At 41.5% G+C, this 21302-nt stretch overlaps 1 protein-coding gene across 2 annotated transcripts in view; it reads right to left on the bottom strand.

Moving 5' to 3' along the window:
• Nucleotides 1-21302, bottom strand: part of slc29a4 (solute carrier family 29 member 4) — a 106283-nt gene that overhangs the window by 45664 nt on the left and 39317 nt on the right. For both annotated transcript variants that reach the window (XM_039774638.1, XM_039774639.1), the window contains exon 2: nt 8326-8524. In XM_039774638.1, coding sequence (XP_039630572.1) covers nt 8326-8488 — 163 coding nt within the window. In that variant the 5' untranslated portion in view covers nt 8489-8524. The remainder of the gene's footprint in view (nt 1-8325; nt 8525-21302) is intronic.

Genomic DNA, 21302 nt, shown 5'->3' with positions numbered 1-21302 from the left:
GATGCACCATCGTGTCTCTCTTGAGGGCCTCTTAATGGATGTAGTCCAGGCTCACTTGAATTGCCAGGTAATCCCTGTCATGGTACATGTTTAAAGTCCACATGGCTTTGAGCCTCGTAATGAGTGGAAGAAGGTGTCTGACCATGCAGAATGTCAGTGTTTGTCACTTCACTCTCTTTCACATGACTTGATGAGGGGAGTGGTGACAACACACCTAGCAGGTTGGACCAGTTCACCCTATCCTGAGAAACAGACTTCATCTCCTCAGGGAGTATTCCCAGACATTTTTATGCCACTATAAAGAAGGAATCATTCCTGGAGAAGTTGGCATAGTGGTGCAGTGGGAACTGTGCTGCTTCTCTGGAATGTCTTTGTGGCGCTGGAATATTCTTATAGTCTTTGTGGGATTTACTCCTGCTGTTCCAATTTCTCTCCCATATCTCAAACACACATGCTGGTTAGGTTAGTTGGTTATTATTGACCCAGTATTAATTTGGCTACTTACAAAAGCAGATTTTATGATTGACCATTGGACTGTCCAGGGCTGTTTCTGTCATAGAAACCCTAATTTACAGCAGACATACCACATGCACTTCAAAACAGGTCATCCACCTGAAGCTAAGCTAAGAACTTGAATGGGAGACCTACCAGAAAAAGCTTGGGTTGCTGCTAGAAGAGGTGTTGGTGAAGCCCACAAGGCGCGCTTACCCTGTGGCTTGAGTGTGGATTTCAATGCCCCAGTGCAGTGATGGAGACACTGTGCTTCAAAAATAATGCCATCCTTCAGATGAGGCATAAAACCAAGGTCCTGACTCTCTGTGGTCATTAAAGATCCCTGGGCATCATTCGTAAAGAGCAAAGTGTTTCCAGATGTTCTGGCTAAATTGTCCACTATGGCCCTGACATTCTGGACCCTAATCATCCCCTGACTCTAACTGGCTAACTATCTCTCACCCCTTCACCACCCTAACAGCTAATGTGTGGTGAGCGTACTGGCTCAAAAAGGGCTGCCGTCTCATCATTCAGGTGGATGCTTTAAATTAGTGGTGGCTGAAGTGGCTCCTCACTCACTGTGTAAAGCTCTTTGAGTACCTTGAAAAGCACTATATAAATGTAATGAATTATTGTTATTATTATTATTATTATTATTATTATTAAATGAGTATAAGTGGGTATAAGAATGTTGTCTAATCATTCCATCATGTCATAGATCTTCTCCAAGCGAGTCATGCTTGAGACAATTTCTGCTGAAGATACTTGGGGTGTGCATCCTCATCAAATATTCTAATCCATTCAGCAGGCTCTGCTCACTTCAGAAAAGCAGCATTTATGATGCTGTGTCTCCACCCTTGGGAAAGGCCTCACAGTGTAAGGCAGAGGGTGACCCCAGTAGTCGTGTATAGTAATCTCATTTTAGCCACTTGCACCCATGATTGAAATCAATACACAGAGCTTTGAGAACGAGGGTGTATGAGGATCAATAAAGCAGAAACTTCACCTGAGGACTTAGCTCCCATGTTTTTGGACTGAAAGAAATGAAAAGCTTCACTTATTATCCCTTTGACAGATAGTGGCCAGGCACCTTTACTCGATCTGGACGCTTCCTTAAGGGAAGGATGGGGGGAGATGGCTTTTGAAGGATGCTGTCTCCCCCAAACCATTATTTGGCAGCCCCACTGAGGTGTAACGGCTTCTCTGAGTCCCACAGGGATATAGGAGACTTGGTATTAGTCTGTTCAGCCCTGTTGGGTTCCAGGGATGCCACCAGTGGGAGTGGCGGGAGCTGCAGAGCCCTACATTGGCTGGAGTAACTCCTAACCTCCCTAACGAGCGTCCTGGAGTTCTCCCGGGTTGAGGCTTAAAAAGGAGCCAGCTACCTCACAAAACGTGCCAGAGCCGCAACAGAGAAGACGAAGCTTGTCAGTGGAGGCAGAAAGACTGAAGAGGAAGAAAGAACTGCCTATTTGTGCTATTTGGTGTGGTGTTGTGCAGGGAAACAGAGCTCTCCAGCTTGTGCCTCTGGATCTGGTGTATTGGGTGTTTGGGGAGCTGGACACCCCTGGGTTCTGCCACCCTTACTAGACATATTTGAGTAGTCGCTTAAAAAAGGTAAATAACCTGAGTACGGGAAAGTTGCAAACTTGAGTCCAGTCTTCAAGAAGGGAGACAAAATGGATCCTGGTAATTACAAACCTGTAAGTCTTCCTTCTGTGCCATGCAAAATTATGGAAAGTATAATAAGATATAAATGAGAAACGTATCTATAAGAAAGTAACATACTAAATAACAGCCAGCTTAAGTTTATGGCAGGAAGATGTTGCCAAATGAAACTTTTAGATATTTTTGAGAAAGCTACTACAGTAGCTGACAAAAGCAAAGTATATGACATCATTTGCTTAGACTTTCAAAAAGCCTTTGACACAACAGCAAAGATTGATTTTGAAACTAGAGGCCATTGGCATGAGAGGTAACCTACAAAACAGGATCTCAAGTTGGTTAACTGGCAGGAGACAAGGAGTTGAGTTAAAAGGAGAATGAGGAGTGAGAGGAATGAGGTCACCGGTGGAGTCCCTCAGGGATCTGTCTGTGGGCCATTACTTTTCCTGATTTATATTAATTACATTAATTTTGGTGTAATTAGAAAACTTGTGAAATTCTCAGGTGATCCTAAAATTGGAGGAATGTCAGACTCTGAGGAGGGAGGAAAAACAAAAGACCTGGACAAGTGTTAGAACTTGAAAACCCTTGGAATATGCAATTTAATGCAAAAAAGAGCACATTGGCAGCAGGAACATCACTTATAAGCACATGATGGTAGACTCTGTTTTAAAAGATGAAACCTCTGAAAAGCATTTAGGGTTTATGTTGACATAACATTCTCAATGTCTAAGCAATGTGAAGAAACAATTAAAAAGACAAATAAAATGTTAGGTTATATTGTAAAAACAGTTGAATATAAATTAAGAGACATTATGCTCAGACTAGTGAAACCGCATCTTGAGTATTGTGTGCAGTTGTGGTCACCACAGCACAAGAAAGACATAGCAGCACTTAAAGCTGTGCAGAGGTGAGCAGCCAAATGCATCCCAGGATTTCAGGACGCGTCCAACTGTAATAGAATTAAACCTGTTTAGTCTCGAGCAGGGGAAACTCCTTGGGGACCAAATGCAAGCCTTTAAAATTCTCAAAAGTGTTGATAAAGTCGATCTAGCAGAATTATTTCAGCTAAACAGTGAATCACGTGCATTAGGACACCAGCGGAGATTAAAACTGAAGCCAGGAAGCACTTCTTTGTGCAAAAAGTTATGGGAATCTGGAACAAACTAATGTGGTAAGCAGCCCAGACACAGACAGGCAGACATTGTTTTATGCACACCACACGTTTATTTACAGAATATTTACACTGACGAACACGCACAAACCCAGTGCCACAGCACCAATCACCCACAAGTCCAGGCCCTTACACAATGCCTTTCTTTGTAGCCTTCATTCCTCTCCTCCGAGCCCCATCCTCTTCCACCCAACTCCAGCCATCGAATGGAGAGAGGCGACCCCTTTCATAATCACCCGGATGTGCTCCAGGTGCCTCCCGACAATCTTCCATTGGCACTTTCCAGTGTGGCGGAAGTATCGGCTCTGCACCCGGAAGCACTCCAGGTGTCCCTGATCCTCTTCACCCCAGCACTTCCGGTTGTGGCGGAAGTGCTGAGGTCCAGGGCTCCGTAGGCATCGGGGCGACTCCTGGTGGTGACCATGGGCCCCTACAGGGCTGAGCTTCAAACCTCTGTACCCGTGGTCCCCACAGCCACCAGGGTGATCGTCCCCGCGTGGTCTAGAGAAGGCGACTGGGCACCACCCCCATCCGCGTGCCACACTACTAAGATATGGTGTTGAAGAAGAAACCTTGATAACCTTTGAGAAGGATCTGGATGAGATACTGGGACAGCTTAGCTATTAGCTGAACAAACAAGCTTGATGGACTGAATAGTCTCCTCTTATTCTCAAATTTATGTTATTGTTTTAGTATCTTTTCCTAGTTTGAGAAAGCCATTGCACTGGTTAATCTCACAATGGCCTATATTTATCATTAAGGTTGCTTTTACTGCAGACAACTGCTTTCCCCTAAACTATTCTGAACACATGATTATGATGCGTTAAGCCAATGTCACATTACACTACTTCTAGTCATGGAGGTCGAACTTGACTGCAGTGGTGGATCACGTCACCTGAGTCAAGCTATACGTCTAGTTATCTCTAGGGTCATCAAATTATGCAACTGTGTGGTGACTTTCCAGTACAACTCCACATTTCCAAAGTTCTGCCTGACAGAGCTGGTTCCCACACAAAGGGTTTACAGGTACGACGAGTTCAGCTGCCGCCTTTGCCATTTTTTTTTTCCATTCCATCATAGTGTATAAAACGCCACACAAAAAAACACATGAGCCGCTCTTCTGTTTGCAAGGTCAAAAAGCATTGCTTTTTCCTCATTGCTGCATTATGTGCATTGTACTTTCAGCTGAGCAATGCATTGTTTGTTAGCTTCCACACATGCAGCGCCCACCCCTACGACTATAAAGGCAAAATGACACCTGCTGTATTTTGTCAAGGTGAGTCAGACTAGTTGGACTGAGTCACTGGGGATGCCACAGTACACGACTGTAGAGGGTCATTGGGAGGGCAACACAACCACCCCCCAACTCTCAAAGATTATGTAAATGAAGTCTGTGACTGTTAAAGTCATGTGATGTGACATGGGCTTCATAGGCAGTGAAAGTCAAACTCATCTATGGGGAGGACCCCGAGAAAGAACAATCAACAAAGAGCACTGCCATGATAGATATCAACAAGTGAAATCTTGCTTTGGACAGGCACACTTGGACACAATTCCGGACGAAAGTGAATTTGTGAAGACATTCCATGTAATTAATTGAGGACCTGTAAGCATCATGTACATTAATTATAAACACACAGTGCCACACAAGTGCCCGTTTTATCCAGTTCGTGGAGCCGTATCCTATGCCAGCAGCATCAGTCAAAGCAGAGACTCAAGCCTGAGGATAGGTGTCAGTTTATCACAGGGCATGGATTCAGAGTGTTAACTTAGTAGGAAGAAACTGGTTACGAAATCACAACTCCACTACAAGGTTAAGTAAACAAAAATAGCAACTTTTAAAAAATAACACTACATTCTCAAGCATATTTGATCAAAGTCAGTGTCTGAGTGTATCACAGCATCTTTGGGCACAAAGCAGGAAACAACTTTAGTCAGAGCACCAGTCCTTTCCAGGGCCCACTCACACACACGGGGTCAATTTGGGATCATCAAGTAACCTAACGTGAAATATCCAGAAGAAAAACACACGACTAACAAGCAGACTCCACCTGAACAATCAGCTGGAATAGGATCTGAACTCAGGATACTGGACCTGTGCTATACCAGTGCTACCCACTGTGCCCACATGCTGCTGCCAGGGAAGGCTCTGGTCTCTCCGACTCTGAAATGGATTGAATATTGGAAATACTGGTGACTAGCATTATCAGTAAGACAAGAAAAACTGAAATCTATTTCTGGCCGTTAGCTGTATTAGCAGGTCCAGGATGAGACAAGGCATCTCTACTTTAGTTCTCTGTTGCCAACAGAGAGTCGTGACTGGCTGTTGTTCAAAAGTATACATCCTCTCATTGAATTTATCGAAAAAGGCAATTGCCTGCCCCTCATTCTGCCTTTTAATTAAAATAAATTGCAGGTAGTTCTAAATCACTTCAATAGCTTCAAACATCTTTATAACTTTTCTTATCACAAGCTTAGGGCTTTGTGTCCTTTAATGTGGAGTGTAGCACCCCCTTCGCCCCTGTCTTCCTATGGCTGTGCCCATTTCTGCAGGCAGTTTAGTGAATGCCACACAGAGCCAGCCAGGTGGACTTGCCATCCACAAGGCTGATGTTTTGAGTGCAGTGTGACAAGAATTAGGGGCACAGACCATTCCATCAGTATTTTATAAAGAAATTTATAACAAAAGTAAGAATAAAATACAAAGCAATCCAAGAAATGGTAATGTAGCAAGTTGTGCTGCTGTCCATATTTCTTGAAACCCTCCCTCGTTCAATTTCTAGTTGGGGTGCATTATTTGTGAAAACATGTTGTCCCTCTGTTCTGTAAGGTTTCATCTGGATATTCCACTTTCTACCCACAGTCCAAAGAGTGCTCAGATGTTGTTAAGTGATTCTAAATCGGTCAGAGTGACTGTGTCTGCAGTGCACAGGCTTCCATTAGGCTGCATATATACATAATAAAAGCCATTTATTCCTGCATAGCTATCTGCACTGAGTGCAGGCTGAAAGCGCTTACACATTCACAATGACAATATGACAACAGCACAGATAACAGCAAAGATGAAAGGTGTTATATGAGATGGATAGATAGATAGATAGATAGATAGATAGATAGATAGATAGATAGATAGATAGATAGATAGATAGATAGATAGATAGATAGATAGATAGATAGATAGATAGATAGATAGATAGATAGATTGGTTTCTGGGAGGATCTGGGCATAGGATGCCATCTGAAGAGTGGGTATGTTGCCATCCGGGCAGGATTAGATGGAGGAGCATTACCCGGCCAGGAGGCCAGCTAGGAGAAGGATGGGGAAGCTGAATTGTTCAAGCTACTTGCTCCCCCAAACTGATAGGTGGCAGCAATTCTTGAGTCGGGTACACCAGTAGACTCCTGCAGGGCATGCTGGGTGTTGTAGTACACAGTAAAGCAGCCTTGTGAATTGTTCCTGGGTGCCACCAGGAGGTACTACTAGGAGCTGTGCTCCTTGGTTTTGAGGACTTCTGATTGACTCGCATAAATAAAAGGAGACATTTAACGTTCATCTAGACAAGCTGGAGTTCGGTGGAAGTGGACAAAGCTCATCTGTGAGGAGTGGAGTAGAAGAAGCAAGAGAAGAAGAAAGAGTGTGGATTTGTCTTGATAAGTGTTAGAGAAGCTTTTTGTAGGGTAATTGATAATAATAAATCTTATATTTGAACCTGGGACTTGTGTTTGTGTGGTGGTGTCTAAGGTTTGGGGTGCTGCAATACCCCCAAGATAGACAGATAGATAGATAGATAGATAGATAGATAGATAGATAGATAGATAGATAGATAGATAGATAGAAACTGTATTTTTGTAGATATATGAATTGAAATACTAGTTTTCCCCCACAAACCCCTGACTATTAAACAACAGAACAACTTATCCCAAATATATTTGTATCGATTTTATACTGTATGTATATCCATCCATCCATTTTTCAACCCGCTGAATCCGAACACAGGGTCACGGGGGTCCGCAGGAGCCAATCCCAGCCAACACAGGGCACAAGGCAGGAACCAATCCCAGGCAGGGTACCAACCCACCGGAACTGTGTGTTTATATACTTTAAAAAAAAACAACATAATATGGAGATTGCATAAGATACATATGCCTAATTATTACATTTATTAAAGTACCTGGCTTATGTGTATTTTCTGTTTGGTTGTTATTCTGGTTAATTCTGAATTATCGCCTCTTATGTTTTTGTGTTAGTTCTGTTTGGTCTGTTGATTATTTATGTTCTATGTCTTTATATGTTCAGCCATTTCTTGTGTTTTGTGGGTGGAACCTCCGGGAGGCGGGGCCACCCTGATACCACTACGGCTGGATCCTCCTCCACCTGCCTTTATATTGAGGTCAGACAGGGTCGTCCAGCAGCGGATCACTAAATGTTGTAGGAGTTATTTGTGAGTATTGCTTTTCTTGTCATTTCTAGTGTATTGTATATTTCTTGCTTGTCCGTTGATTTGCCTTGTGATTGTGCCAAGGGACTTGTTCAACTAGATATACCTTTTAGGCAAATAGTTGTTGTTGTTTTTTGTTCTATTTTTACTATTTATGCTCTTTACTGATTTTTGCTAATAAATTCTCAAGTATTAAAGTTTTTTTTTTCTCTACTAGCCAGAATTTTATGGTGTCTCCCTCCATCCAGGTAAAACCATATCTGGGTTAAATAAACACAAATGAGGGCAGATGATAAACAGTAATTGAGTATTTGCATAACATGAAATTCAGACTTTTGCTCAATGCAGCAATGCTATTTATTTCATCACTTCTACACATCTCCATACTGTTGTTTTCACGAGTATATTATAAAATCACTGGACTCCAACCTGAATGAAAGATATGGAAGGATCATTAGGCCCTATCACACAAGGGAAAAACTGAGAATGAGCTATAAAAGAGATGCAATTGAAAATATTGTGCACAAATATCTACTTGTAATAAATAATGACATACTCGGTTCCGTGAATGCAAGAACACCCTTGTCAGGGATGTCTTTAACTTGGCTGTCCTCCTCCTCCAGCTGGTAGCTCTCAAAGCTGAAGCTCATGACGACGTTCCCCTCTGGGGTGAGGACCGGTGTGCCCCTCTTTCGGCTCTCCACTCCCACCGATCCCATCCTCAAGTCCTTTTCTCTTGCTGTAGCCAGTGCTCCCTAAATGAAAAACACAAACTGAAAGTTAGCACATGTTTTGGGTAGGAGAAAGAAACAAGAAGATATTCCAGTCCAAACAAACCCTAAACTTAACAGGATCCTGACAAAAGAGAAGGAGTAAATTTGATAAAGGCCGAATCAAAAGCCCTTTGAGTCAGTAAATTTGCAGTGCTGCTTGAGCAAAGGAAAAGTGAAGAATTTATGCTCATTTTCAGAATGGCTTCAGTAGAAATAACGTGAGAAATCAAAGCACCACAAAGTGAAGGAGTGAAGTAGAATTTTTATCACAGCTTTACCAAAAGCAAAATGAATGGCTAAAATAACTCTCAGCCACTCATAGGAATAAAGTGGGAGAAAATCTGCTCTTCAGGACTTCACCAGAAGAACCATAATGAAGAAATAAATGTGCTTTTCAAGCAAAAGCACTGCTGCAGCATTACCATGAAAAAAACATGTTGAGGGAGCTAAGGATCTCTGTAACTCCGCGTGAGCACTTAGAGGGAGTAAATCTACTCTTTAACGCTCTTATAAATAGGGTTTAGTTTTCCATTTTTTCCCATTTTATCAACTGATCTATGAGTACAAATATAGTTTAGAGTCAATTTCTGATTTTATTTTTTGCTTAATTTGTTTTGAAAGGGTCGCAAATATTTCATTTTCTGGTGTCATTTTTTTTTTTTCTTGGGCACTTCCTTTTTGTGGACCAGTTGCTCACATGTCACAGTGGAAAGTCATACATGAGGTACATGACACGTAACATCACACTTGTGATGGTATAAAGGTCATTGTTTCATTTCCAGGCTACCCCACATACAGATACTCAAAAATCAAATACAATTTATCAAGGAATGCAACTTCAGACTTGATGGGAAACTAAGCATCAGAGCATTGAAGGGACTAACCAGCCCCAACACATAAGTACAATTCTAAAGCAGGAAGTGAGACACCTGCATCACACCCACCTTAAATTAAAACTGCAAAATTCATTCTGGATTTTTTGCCATTCCAGATAAAACCGTAAGAGCAGACAATAAACCTCTGACCAGTAAGAAGGGCAGGTGGTAAAGGAATCATGGAGCTTATAAAGTTATATCCTGGAACAACATTCATTTTCTTAATGGCCAGATGGGACTAAAAAGACATTAAGATATTAAACCATGACTGGAGTGAGGATTTGATGTCTGCAGAGATACAACAAAAGTTTGAGTTAGAAACACCATTCCCAGAGGAGGATAGCTCAATGGCCAAATACTGAAACTGGCCCATAGTGGGGATAGACACCCAGATAGTTGCCAAATAACCAGAACCATTAAGTGGTAGTAAGGAGGATTTCAGTCAAATAATTTTATACCCTGATATAATTTTAAAGGATTTGCCAAAGAATATTCTTAAGAGTGTTCCCTAAATATAGGTGTATGTCATCAGCATAAAGAGAAATTCAATGGCTCTCATTATGAGGAGAGATTGACGTAAGCAATTTAGAAGTACAAATAGCCTCAGCCAGCGGCTGTAATAAGGAAAGGAGAGGATAATGTGTGAATTTGTGTGCAGCACAGCTAAAGGAGTGGATTATAATGTTTTTTAATCATGCCCACAAACTCAACATTAAATCTTGTCCAGGACCTGTCAGAGAAATGGCCAATTTGATCAAATGCCTTTTTTTAGTTTTAAGGGAAAGTAAAGAACGCTGTAGGGAAAGAAAAGGAGGGAGCTGCCTCGATTATATGAAGCAGTCATTTGAAATTATCCAGGACAAAATGGCAACAGATAAGGCCAGTTTGATCAGGATGGATCCATTAACAGACTGAAGGCTGTGTGCCAAGACTTTAGCAAAAACTTTCACATCTGAATTCATTAATGATAACGGCCTGACATTGTGACACTGGGTAGGGTCTTTACCTTGTTTTAGTATGTCAAAAAAAAATAATTGCAGTGTTGAGTCTGGGATTTAAATACTGAGAGGAGATGCATGCATTCAGCATTTATAAGAGGTGTAAAAAAAGCTGTTCCTAAAAATCTCAAATGAAGTCAGACAGACTCCCATCAATTCCTGGGGATATGCCTTTATTCATAGATCTCACAGCCTTCTTCAGCTGCTCCAGAGTAACATCCATCCATCCATTTTCCAACCCGTCACGGGGGTCTGCTGGAGCCAATCCCAGCCAACACAGGGCACAAGGCAGGAACCAGTTCTGGGCAGGGTGCCAACCCACTGCAGGACACACCCACGACAATTTAGAATCGCCATGTCTTTGGACTGTGGGAGGAAACTGGAGTATCCAGAGGAAACCCACGCAGACACAGGGAGAAGATGCAAACTCCTCACAGGGAGGACGCGAGCCCGGGTCTCCTAACTGCGAGGCAGCAGCGCTACCCACTGCGCCACCGTGTCCAGAGTAACAGGGATGACAAAACATAATGCTTCCTTCTCTGCAAGGCCAAATTAATGAATCTAAAAAAGATCAGCAGACTGCAAATAACTAAAATGTCAGTTGAGAAAATGGTCATTTGCTTAGGGTCATTAGCGATTGCACTAAATTCCAAACTGATACCAGAAATTATAGGAAATGACTTATTATGATGGACACAAAGAGCTAAGAATTTGCTGGACTTGGTCCTGATGTAATGGATCTGAAGCTCTTCTCATTACAAGAGTAAAGAAACAATAGTAAAGAAATTCATAAAATAACAAAAATACATAGATGAAACAAAACCAAAAAAAGAAAAATGAACATTATAGGAAAAACTGTAATTAAATAACAAAAACAAAAGACAACATAAACAAGAAATAAACTTCAGGCAAGGAAACAACCGCAGCTGTACCAAAACAAAAGGAAACATCCACTAATTTCCAGCATACTGTATACCAGCGGGGTTGGGCGTCAAATAAATGAACAAGACATCAAAATTAATTTTTTATATTTTTATTTCAAATTTAAATTTGCAAGCATATATAATCACAGTGAATGCATTATAACTAAAATTTAAATAAAACATTTCTAAGGCATAGATCTAATGATTAATATGTGCCTGCTTTAAAGTACACAGCCTGTCCAAGTTTGGTTTGATATTCGAGATACGACACTCTGAGCTCCTTTTCTATTTCAAGTTTGTTTCTATGACAAACGGCGCCACTGCTGCTGCTTTTATAGTCGCGTATTTTCAATCCAGAAAGTCTGCGAAGTATCGGTATCTGTCGCAAACATTCGGATATCAGTAGATCAGGTGATAATGTGCCGCGACTGCACCACATTGGCAGCGTAACCAATATTGCCAAATTGAGTTATAATTTACTGAGTATTGGGTTATTTTCACGATACAACTAAAAGCGGTATAATATTATACACCCAGAATTATTCCAGGTAGAAAAGGGGGGGACGCGAAATACAAAAGTTTGAGAACCGGTGCTGTATACCACCACCCCTCTTCTTTCAATACTGGCCAATCAAAAATACTGTTAGTATACTGAGTTCATTTTATTTTCACTTTTTCTTTTCGCTTTTAACCTTGTCTTGCACATTGTCTCTGATGAAACCAAAGTAAATATAACAATACACCCTGGAAGCAACGTGACAGAGTAAGTCTGAACTTCTAGAACTTCTACAGATGAAATAATGTTTCACCATGGAAGGGTTTTGGGGTGACCCAATCCTAAAATATAGATGCTTTTATTCTGTTGACCCACACATATGTCCATCACCAATACCCTTGTATTTGAGTCCTCACAACTCACTTGTCCTGAAAGGAGAAACAGCTCAGCAGTTGCAATGTACTAGCAATGGGGACTAGAGATCCAAATGCCACCCAGATCTGCTACTGTGTGACACTTCTCCTATTAGTAGACATCTCCTGTTTATTCAGTTATACCCCATATATCAACAGGGAGCAAATACTTTTTATTGAGTCATTATACAAAAATGATGATGGCAAATCACCATTAATACAACCTGACAATTCCAAGAGCTGCCCTGGACAATGTTGGTCGACACACCCAAAGTGTGCATGCGTTGAGTCTCTTAAGGTTACATTGCTGCATCTCATGGCATGTGTTCTTCCTCCTTTTCCTCTTTCCTCTTTCCTGTTTCTCTCCTAGTTTAGCCTTCTGTCTGCTGTCTCTACTAACACATCCTCTTTCTGTAATTAAATTTGTGTTCTAATTTTACAGATTTCAAGGGTTCAAGTACAAGAAAACTGCACTTACAGTTTTAAACATCATAAAATACAGGGCTATTCAAAATGAAAAAGTAGATTTCAAAAATGTATTTCAAACATACTGTATAAGACAGAAACACATTCTGCACATCACTGGATAGAGGAAAGTTCAAAGTTTAAAAATTCAACTTCAAGAAGATTCAAATGACTTCATTTTCATGCAAGATGTTGCCACACCTCATTTCCACTTGGAGGTCCGGCGTTACCTGAACGACACCATTCCTATAAGATGGATTGAAAGAGGTGGTCAGCAAAATCTTGCTCATCGTCTACGGCCTCCAAGACCTTACTCCCTGCGATTTTCATCTATGGGGTTACATTAAAGAAAGAGTGTTTGTTCCACCTGTGCCCACTAATCTTCAAAATTTGCGACATTGAATTGAGGAAGCTGTGAATTCAGTAACTAGGGACCACTTGTGTGGCAAGAAATGGTCTACCATTTTGATGTTAGTCACGCTACACATGGTGCTCATGTTGAGTGCTTGCAACCTCAAGGACCATAGAACCAAACTTTGAACTTTCTTCTGCCCAGTGATGAGCAGAATGTGTTTCTGTTTGTTTGAAATAATTTTTTGAAATCTGCTGTTTCATTTTGAATAGCCTTGTATTGTCTATAATCCTTCTTAACACTTTAAAGCACAAGAAATCAAACATAATAAAATCCCCTTCCTCTACAAATACATTCAGAGAATAAAGCTGCTCTTCAGTGCTTCCCTAGCATAGACAGACTTCCTGTCTTCCAACATACACAAAGCGAGGAATCAAATCTGCCCAGCGAGAACAGACTGCACATGGAGGGAGTAAACCTGCTCTCCAGCCCTGCTGTAGCAAATGTAATGTGAGGAATCTGAGTTGACCTTTGGAGCCATTAATGCAGACTTGAGACAGGAAAGTAACACTGCTACAGCACAAGAGCTTTTAAGGAGTAAAGCTGCTTTTCAGTGTTGTGAAATCAAAGAACTACTTCTGTGACTACAAGTGTTTTGAAAAATTGGATGGAAATGCCACCTGTACAGAATTCATTCTGTGATGTCAGCAAGAACATTGCCAACATGTTTGGAAAAATTCAGTCTACCTTAAACTGAGATCCTGACTTTCTGTGGTGTAGGAATTTTCAAGATTAAGATGGCCACCCAGGATGAGGTTGAGGTTAGGAGCACACACTGATACAGTGCATTGCCGCACCCACCACACGACAAACCAACTCAGGATCCAGATTCAGACCTGAGTGCAGCCATGAAATGGGTGATACCTCAGCACCACACTAGTTCAGATGGAATGGAACAGTGCGAGGTTTTGGAGGAGTCATAATAATGTGGGTTATAAAAAAAGAAATTTTAACTTAGGTAATTAATCACCATTTTTGTCTTTTTTTATTAATCCAGTAATTCAGCAAGAGTCTTACTTTATCTGCCTAACCTTTCTCTGTTGTAGTAGGGATCTCCAGCCTTTATATACAATTTAATGATAAACACAAGGATTTTTAGAAGTTTTATAAATGAATATATGGTGTAAAGACAGTCGGGATCATTACCCTGCAGGGATGCCACCTTAATGGAAAAACTGGGGAGATGGCTTATGAAGGGCACTATCTCCTCCAAGCTGCTATTTGGCAGCCCCGTGGTGTGCGACGGCACCTTGAATTCCAATAGGGCTATATGGGAATTGGTATTTGTCGGCTCAGCCATGTTGGATTCCAGGGGTGCCATCAGGGGGAACTGCCGAACCCTTTTATATTGGGCTCCCACCTTTCCTGGAAGTACTCCTGGGCCACAATTATACAACACTGGAATTACTCCTGGGATTCTAAATATAAGGAGCCACCTGCCTTCATTCAGGGAGCCAGAGTGGGGGGGAGGCCGACGCTTGCCTGAGGAGGAGTGGAGAAGGCTGTGACGGAGAGAAGAGAAAAAGTCCTGTGATTTATTATACTGTGCTTTATTTTGCGGCTGTGCACTGTGCTTGGTGCTGGTGGGAAACTTGGAAATTGTTTCCCACTACATAAAAGCCTTGTGCTGGACTTGTACCTGGTATCTGTAGTGTCAGATTTTGGGGAAATGGTGCACCCCCTGGTGATCACAATATGTATATTGACATATTGAAAACTGCACAGAGACACACAAGACAGACAAACATATAACATATAGGCTTGCTGTTTACTGGTTATTTAGAGTTCTACTTTGTCTTAGTATAGATAAATAGTTTTATGATGCCAAGTCTGTATGGATGATGTCCAATGTTGTGTGGATTTGTTGCTTTGTTGTTGCTCCGGGTTCATGTGGAGGATTCTTCATGTGTTGGAGTATATTCTGTCTCTTTGCTGCATGATGCTTGTCAGTGCTGTGTTGCTTCCTTGGCTTGCCTTCTGCTATCTTTTGCCACTTCATAGAGAGAAGTCATTACTCATTCTGGCCCAAGAGTTTAGGCGCTGAAGTTTTGTTCTTGAAGTAATGGCTTCTCAGCCCCATCAGACTACTGGCACACAGCTTTGGTTTGACAGACTGGGTCTCAGCTTCAGGTTCACAAAGATAAAACTTCATCAGCTTTGGCTTTCCAAGAAAAGTGTCTCATAGCTTTTAGGTTCTGAGATCAGGATTCAGATGTTTTTGGTCATTTTGGAGAGTTCCTCCTCCATGAGCGAATCCCAAAGATGGTGCCCATAGTGAATCCCTGAACTTCTTCTTACTTGCCATTCTCTCCTACTCCTCCCACTTACTTTGAGAGAGATGGGGTGCTTGTGGTTTTAAAGGAAGGCTGAACCATCTCCATATTGGATTAAAGTCACTTCCAGTTACAAAATAAGTGTCTTCTAATAGGCAAGTTTTGTCCATCTTAGTTGTCATCCCTTGAATTATTGGTCTTTGTCCTTGCTTCAGTCCACTGTGTGCCTTCTAGCTCAAGAGGCCTGCAAAGGGCCATCTGGAGAGATGTCAGGTCACCTGTAATTTACACAATTGTTTTCAGATGACGTCCAGGCAGATCCTGGTACAAGATGGAGTTCAGTCACTTAGTTTGGAATGCAAATAGAGGTTTTGTGCAGCTGGATGCCTGTATCCTTGTTAAATCTGTTTTCTAAACAGGTCTGGTGTGTCACTGAAGCCTAGCAGAATGGTCAATACCAACTTTTTCCTATAGTGATCATAAAATATCCCTTGGCCATCTTTATTAAAGAGTAGGGTGTTTCCTGATGTCCTGGCAAAATTGCCCATCACGACCTGGTCATTCTGGCATCCTAATCACCTCCTGTCTCTAATTGGCTAGCTATCTCTCTCACCTCTTCATCACCTAATAACTAATGTATGATCAACACATAAAATGGTTTCCATCACATCATGCAGGTGTTTGAAGTGGATCCCCTCTGTCTATGTAAAGCACAGTGTCCTGAGAAGCACTATATAAATGCAGTGTCTTCTTGTTCTGCAAGGCCACACCATACTTTATTTCCAGTAACTTTCAGTGTTAAAGGCCAAACACTGAACATAAAGGAATAAGGTGGTCCATCAGTGATACTTAGTGGGAAGAACAACACAATAGCAGACTGTATAAACTGGAACCAGCCCACACAGCAAAATGAGCCACTGAAATGATGTTATGACATGCTGCTGCTGCTCAAAGGATTATTGTGAGCAATAAAGATAACCAGGAGATGGAAGTGTCCATCTCGATACTCAAATATGGCACTTGGTGCCACGGCCTAACTGCCAAGTTGTTTTGCCTGCCTAAGGTAAAATCATCCCTGATGGAGGAACACAGGAATCGTGGGAAAGAAGGGTCCTTTCATTGGATTAGCGCTATTTCAGCTCTAGAATGGCAAAATGGGGGAGGCAGCTTGATAAATGAGGTCTCCAGAACTCTAAACAAATCCAAAGCATATAATGTGATATCCATCCATCCATTTTCTAACCCGCTGAATCCGAATACAGGGTCATGGGGGTCTGCTGGAGCCAATCCCAGCCAACACAGGGCAGGAACCAATCCTGGGCAGGGTGCCAACCCACCGCAGGACACGGGCCAATTTAGAATCGCCAATCCACCTAACCTGCATGTCTTTGGATTGTGGGAGGAAACCCACGCAGACACGGGGAGAACATGCAAACTCCTAACTGCAAGGCAGCAGCGCTACCACTGCGCCACCGTGCCGCTATGTGATATCATCTACTGTTAAATTATACTTCGTACTTCTACATTTTTTATTTTTATACTGTATTCAGGATTTGTTCTGTTCTGTGTTTTGTACTGTATTGCATTGAACCCCTTCTTTTTGACACCCACTGCACGTCTTGTGTTGTTTTAAGCTATACAAAAAATAAATTGTATTGTAATTGTATTGTAAGTGGAAAAGAATAACCATAGTAAGAAAGGAAAACCAGGTCAGTGTCAGAAAAGATTAGGCAACCAAAACACAAACCAAGAATCAGAGGTCAAAGGCAAAAAAAATAAAAATTACTAAATTTCACACTGTGGTCTTCATGATAAAGAAGCTAACTTTGAAAGGTTTGAGGTTCAAAGAAGGAGATAATGTGCGGTATGACTGCCACCATATTTATGTCATCACATCCTGTGATGTAGCTGATGTGACAATCACAGTCATGATGCATCTTATCATGTTGCCTAAACAAAGAAATGAAACAGGAAAAACATAAAACTTTGACAAATCACATTGAAGTGATCAAACAATAAACTCAAAAACAGATTCTATGTGGTATAAAAACTGTAAAATAAGCCGAAATACACATTTTGGCCTGTAAGGAACATCTCTGAGCCTCAAACCTTGGACACAATTGCACAGACACCATTCTTTTATTGACAGTAATACCTTCCAAGGATCGCTTGCACAATGAGCATAGTTCTTCTTCCAGACACGCTTTGTCTCCCTCTTCTCCTGACTCCAATTCCCAGAGTGAGGTAAAGCACCTCCTTTCACCCTGGACCAGGGAGTACACTCTGTGCCAGAACACTGCCATCGGGGAGCACTTCCAGGTTGGGCAGAAACCTCCGTAAAACAAGGGAGTCCAATACTTGTGACTACACGGCTAACCTACAGAATCACAGTTCCCATGCCGCCCTGCAAGTGTCCAAACCAGAGCCATGCTAGAGATGCACTGCCATCTATCATAATGGGAGAACACGCATTCTTAGTAAGAAGACTCCCCAATGGGAAAGGAATGGCCCTGTCCTTCCATAATGGTCTCCTGGCTGGGTAAGAACACACTTTACACCCCATTTTGGATGCCAATCCATCCATTTTGTCTATCACAAGGTAAAAAATATGTTAATTGTTACAAATAAAGCACAGAAAGGCTGGACCTTCACCAGCCTATAATCTCAGCAGGTACCGGTGTGCCCCCACATCCAATCACCTCATCTCTACCCAGGCCGGTACTATTCATCACCATAAAATTACTTTATTTTCTGCTAATGCAGCATGCAGTACAATTCCACTCTTATTTGGCAAGAGAATAAAAAAAAATCTTATTATGTGTGGAGATGTAAAAAAAACAAAGAAATGAAAATATTGATTGAGATTAAGCAGACAGACAAGACAAGACAATGCTGCGAGTTCTTTTGCTGCGACCTTGAAGAACACCATATTTAATAGTTGTGCAAACACCCACTGTCCTGTTATTCTATGCAACCTGATTTTGTTTTTGTTTTTTTGTTATCTTTTGTACACATGCGTTGGTTTTCAGTCCCACGCCATCACAAATACAAGCATGTGAGTCTTACCATATTAATGCATCCCCCAGCTCCTCGTCAGACCGCGCTACTACAAGCTCTTCTGTAGAAGAGACAGATAACAGATGGACAGCCACCCTGCTGCTTTTCTTTTCCAGCAAGGTTTGTTTGGAGTCTGGCCAGCTGGCATGCGCCCTCAAAAACCTGTAACATTTGTCCAGTTAATTCAATCTGACTTGGAGCTGTGGGAGACAGGGGAGCCTGATGGGGCTGAGACACCTGGGGTTACAGACCTTCTGTGCATTACTGTGCATGTTCTGCATGAAGAACCTGGGAAAGCCAAAAATCCACAGCCAGATAAGTAGCAGGTTGGAGAAAGAATAAAGTCGACAGCCAGTCCTTGAGTTATGGATCGGCAGTGCTGCTGTAAACTCATCCTTATTAGTGTCAAGTGCTGAGCTGCTGACCAAGCTCAATATGGCTAGTTGGCGGAGCAGAACATTGGGTAAAGGATTTTGACAGAGGGTAGCTTTGTCACTTGTGGTTCCCTACAGAATCATCCAGGAAATCTGGAAACTGCAGTAGTTCAGTGTTAAAATCAATGTGTGTTGTGTGTGTGTAAGTGTGAGTGTGTGCAGTAGCTGTATGGATGGTACGTATGTTTGTAGTAATTCATAAGTGCACTTCATATATGTGGGCATCTCTACAGTAGTTCATAGTTAAACACTTCGTGTGTTAGCAGACAGTTGCTCACCAGCACACTGTAGGTGTGTATATATGTTCTCGATATTAGGGGGTACTTTTAGCCTTCCCCAAACACAAATAAAGCTAAGAAGGCTGAAGTATTCCAAAAGAAAAATGTCTATTTTAGCATAAGTATGAGTAATCAGACCTATACCCACTCTGGACCTATCTATACAGGACTGGCCCACCTAAACTCTTAAATATATTGGTTCTTTAATGCCACTTTACAGAGTTTTGTGGTTCCTCATAGAATCATTGTTTGATAAATTGGTTCATGGGACTTTACAATGTCCTAATATGTGGACAAAACAGAAATCTTTCGTGTATAGTAGGCACCCTAAAAGGATACAACAGACCAAGAAAAGCTGAATGTAGCCACCAAGGGTCCTTTTAAAATCTCAAAACTATCTGTTATCATCTGTTTGAGGCTATTTATGGAAAGTGTTATGGATCTTAATAAAGGTAATTCTGGAACCTTCAGGTGGACGGTTGTTTTGTGAACCAAAAATAGGTTCCTCATGGTATTGATCAGAAGAAGCACTTTAGCACCTTAATTTTTACGAGTGTGCCTAGTTATTAATACCCTGTGGGCTTTCTCCTTTTCCTTTGACCTCATGAATTGTAGCTCCTATTTCTTACAATTAATCTCAAAACAGAAAGCCAAAACTGCCTGAATAAACCTCACTCAACTTCAATTGTTGAATTTATTGATTGAAAAAATGTGTGATTATACTGTATAGGTGCAATTCAAGTACAAAATTCCAAGGCAGGCCAAAAATCCATGAAAAAATAAACAAACCATTCAAATTCAGCATAAATGACAAAGCAGTTATCAATATCTTACAGCTGTGGTTTGTGGGACATTTTTAATCAGGTCACCCCAAGTCATTAATGAGAAAAGGGTTGTGAACTATTTGCTTTGTCATGGGTTGCCTCTTGCATAGCTGAAATAAACCATCCCAAAACCATTCCTAAGCAAATCTTCAAGGAGAAAGGGCAACATTGGGCGGCGATTCTCCAAGAGGGAATGCTGACAACTGGCGGAGATTTCCCAAAGGGCGTCCTCACCCACTAGATGATGTTCAGGGGAACAGAACAATGATCTTCTGCTGTTACACAGCATTTACGGGTTGCAAAGACACACAATAAGAAACATTGGGTCATGAGAAAAAAAAAGTTTAAGAACCTCTGCCTTACAGAATAACAAGATTTTTACCACACAGAATAAAGAAACAGCAAAATAAGCAGAAATGAGCTGATGTCACTGCAACAAACCGTTCGCAAGTCTTTTTCATTGACTTTAATGGTAATTCACAACTTAGCACGACCCAATTAGAGATGTCCCAAGAAACCCTGTTGTAAGGTATTGATATCTGCTTAGCTCTTTCTGGACTGCACAGAAACAGAGACCATGTGGAAAGGGTGCAGACCTTCAAATTCTCTTGTACTTAGAAAGTTTTTAATGTTTGGAAAACGTATGGAAACGTAAATCATTTAGAGATTTGTATATAAATAATGTCTTAATAATGCATCCTATGAACAAGTACACTCCTAATGTAGTTTCCCATCAGCACAATTTTTTCACTAACTCCAAATTAGAAACTTTGCTAAGCGAAATCTGCTCAGTTTTCCTCACCTCCCACCTATTTCTATTTCAGAAGAGATATTGATCAGTCTTGGGGGCTTGGACAGCATTTCTATAATATATAAAACCATTTTAAATTCTATTCCTTTTAAAGATCCCAGAGTACAGTGGGATAAGGATCTCTTACACAACATTTCAGAAAAGGAGCCACACACAGAATTCACTTTAGCTCCATATATGCACAAAGTATTCAATTATTCTACCCATCCATCCATTATTCAACCCGCTATATCCTAACAACAGGGTCACGGGGGTCTGCTGGAGCCAATCCCAGCCAACACAGGGCACAAGGCATGAACAAACCCTGGGCAGGGTGCCAGCCAACCACAGGGCACACACACCAGGGACAATTTAGGATCACCAATGCTTTGGGAGGAAACCCATGCAGACACAGGGAGAACATGCAAACTCCACGCGGGGAGGACCCGGGAAGCGATCCCTGGTCTCCTAACTGTGAGGCAGCAGCGCTAACCACTGCACCACTGTGCTGTCTCAATTATT

The sequence above is a fragment of the Polypterus senegalus genome, chromosome 13, assembly GCF_016835505.1.
Source record: "Polypterus senegalus isolate Bchr_013 chromosome 13, ASM1683550v1, whole genome shotgun sequence".
NCBI lineage: Eukaryota > Metazoa > Chordata > Cladistia > Polypteriformes > Polypteridae > Polypterus > Polypterus senegalus.
The sequence above is the reverse complement of the archived record's forward strand: the minus strand, read 5'-3'. Positions and strand labels throughout refer to the sequence as shown.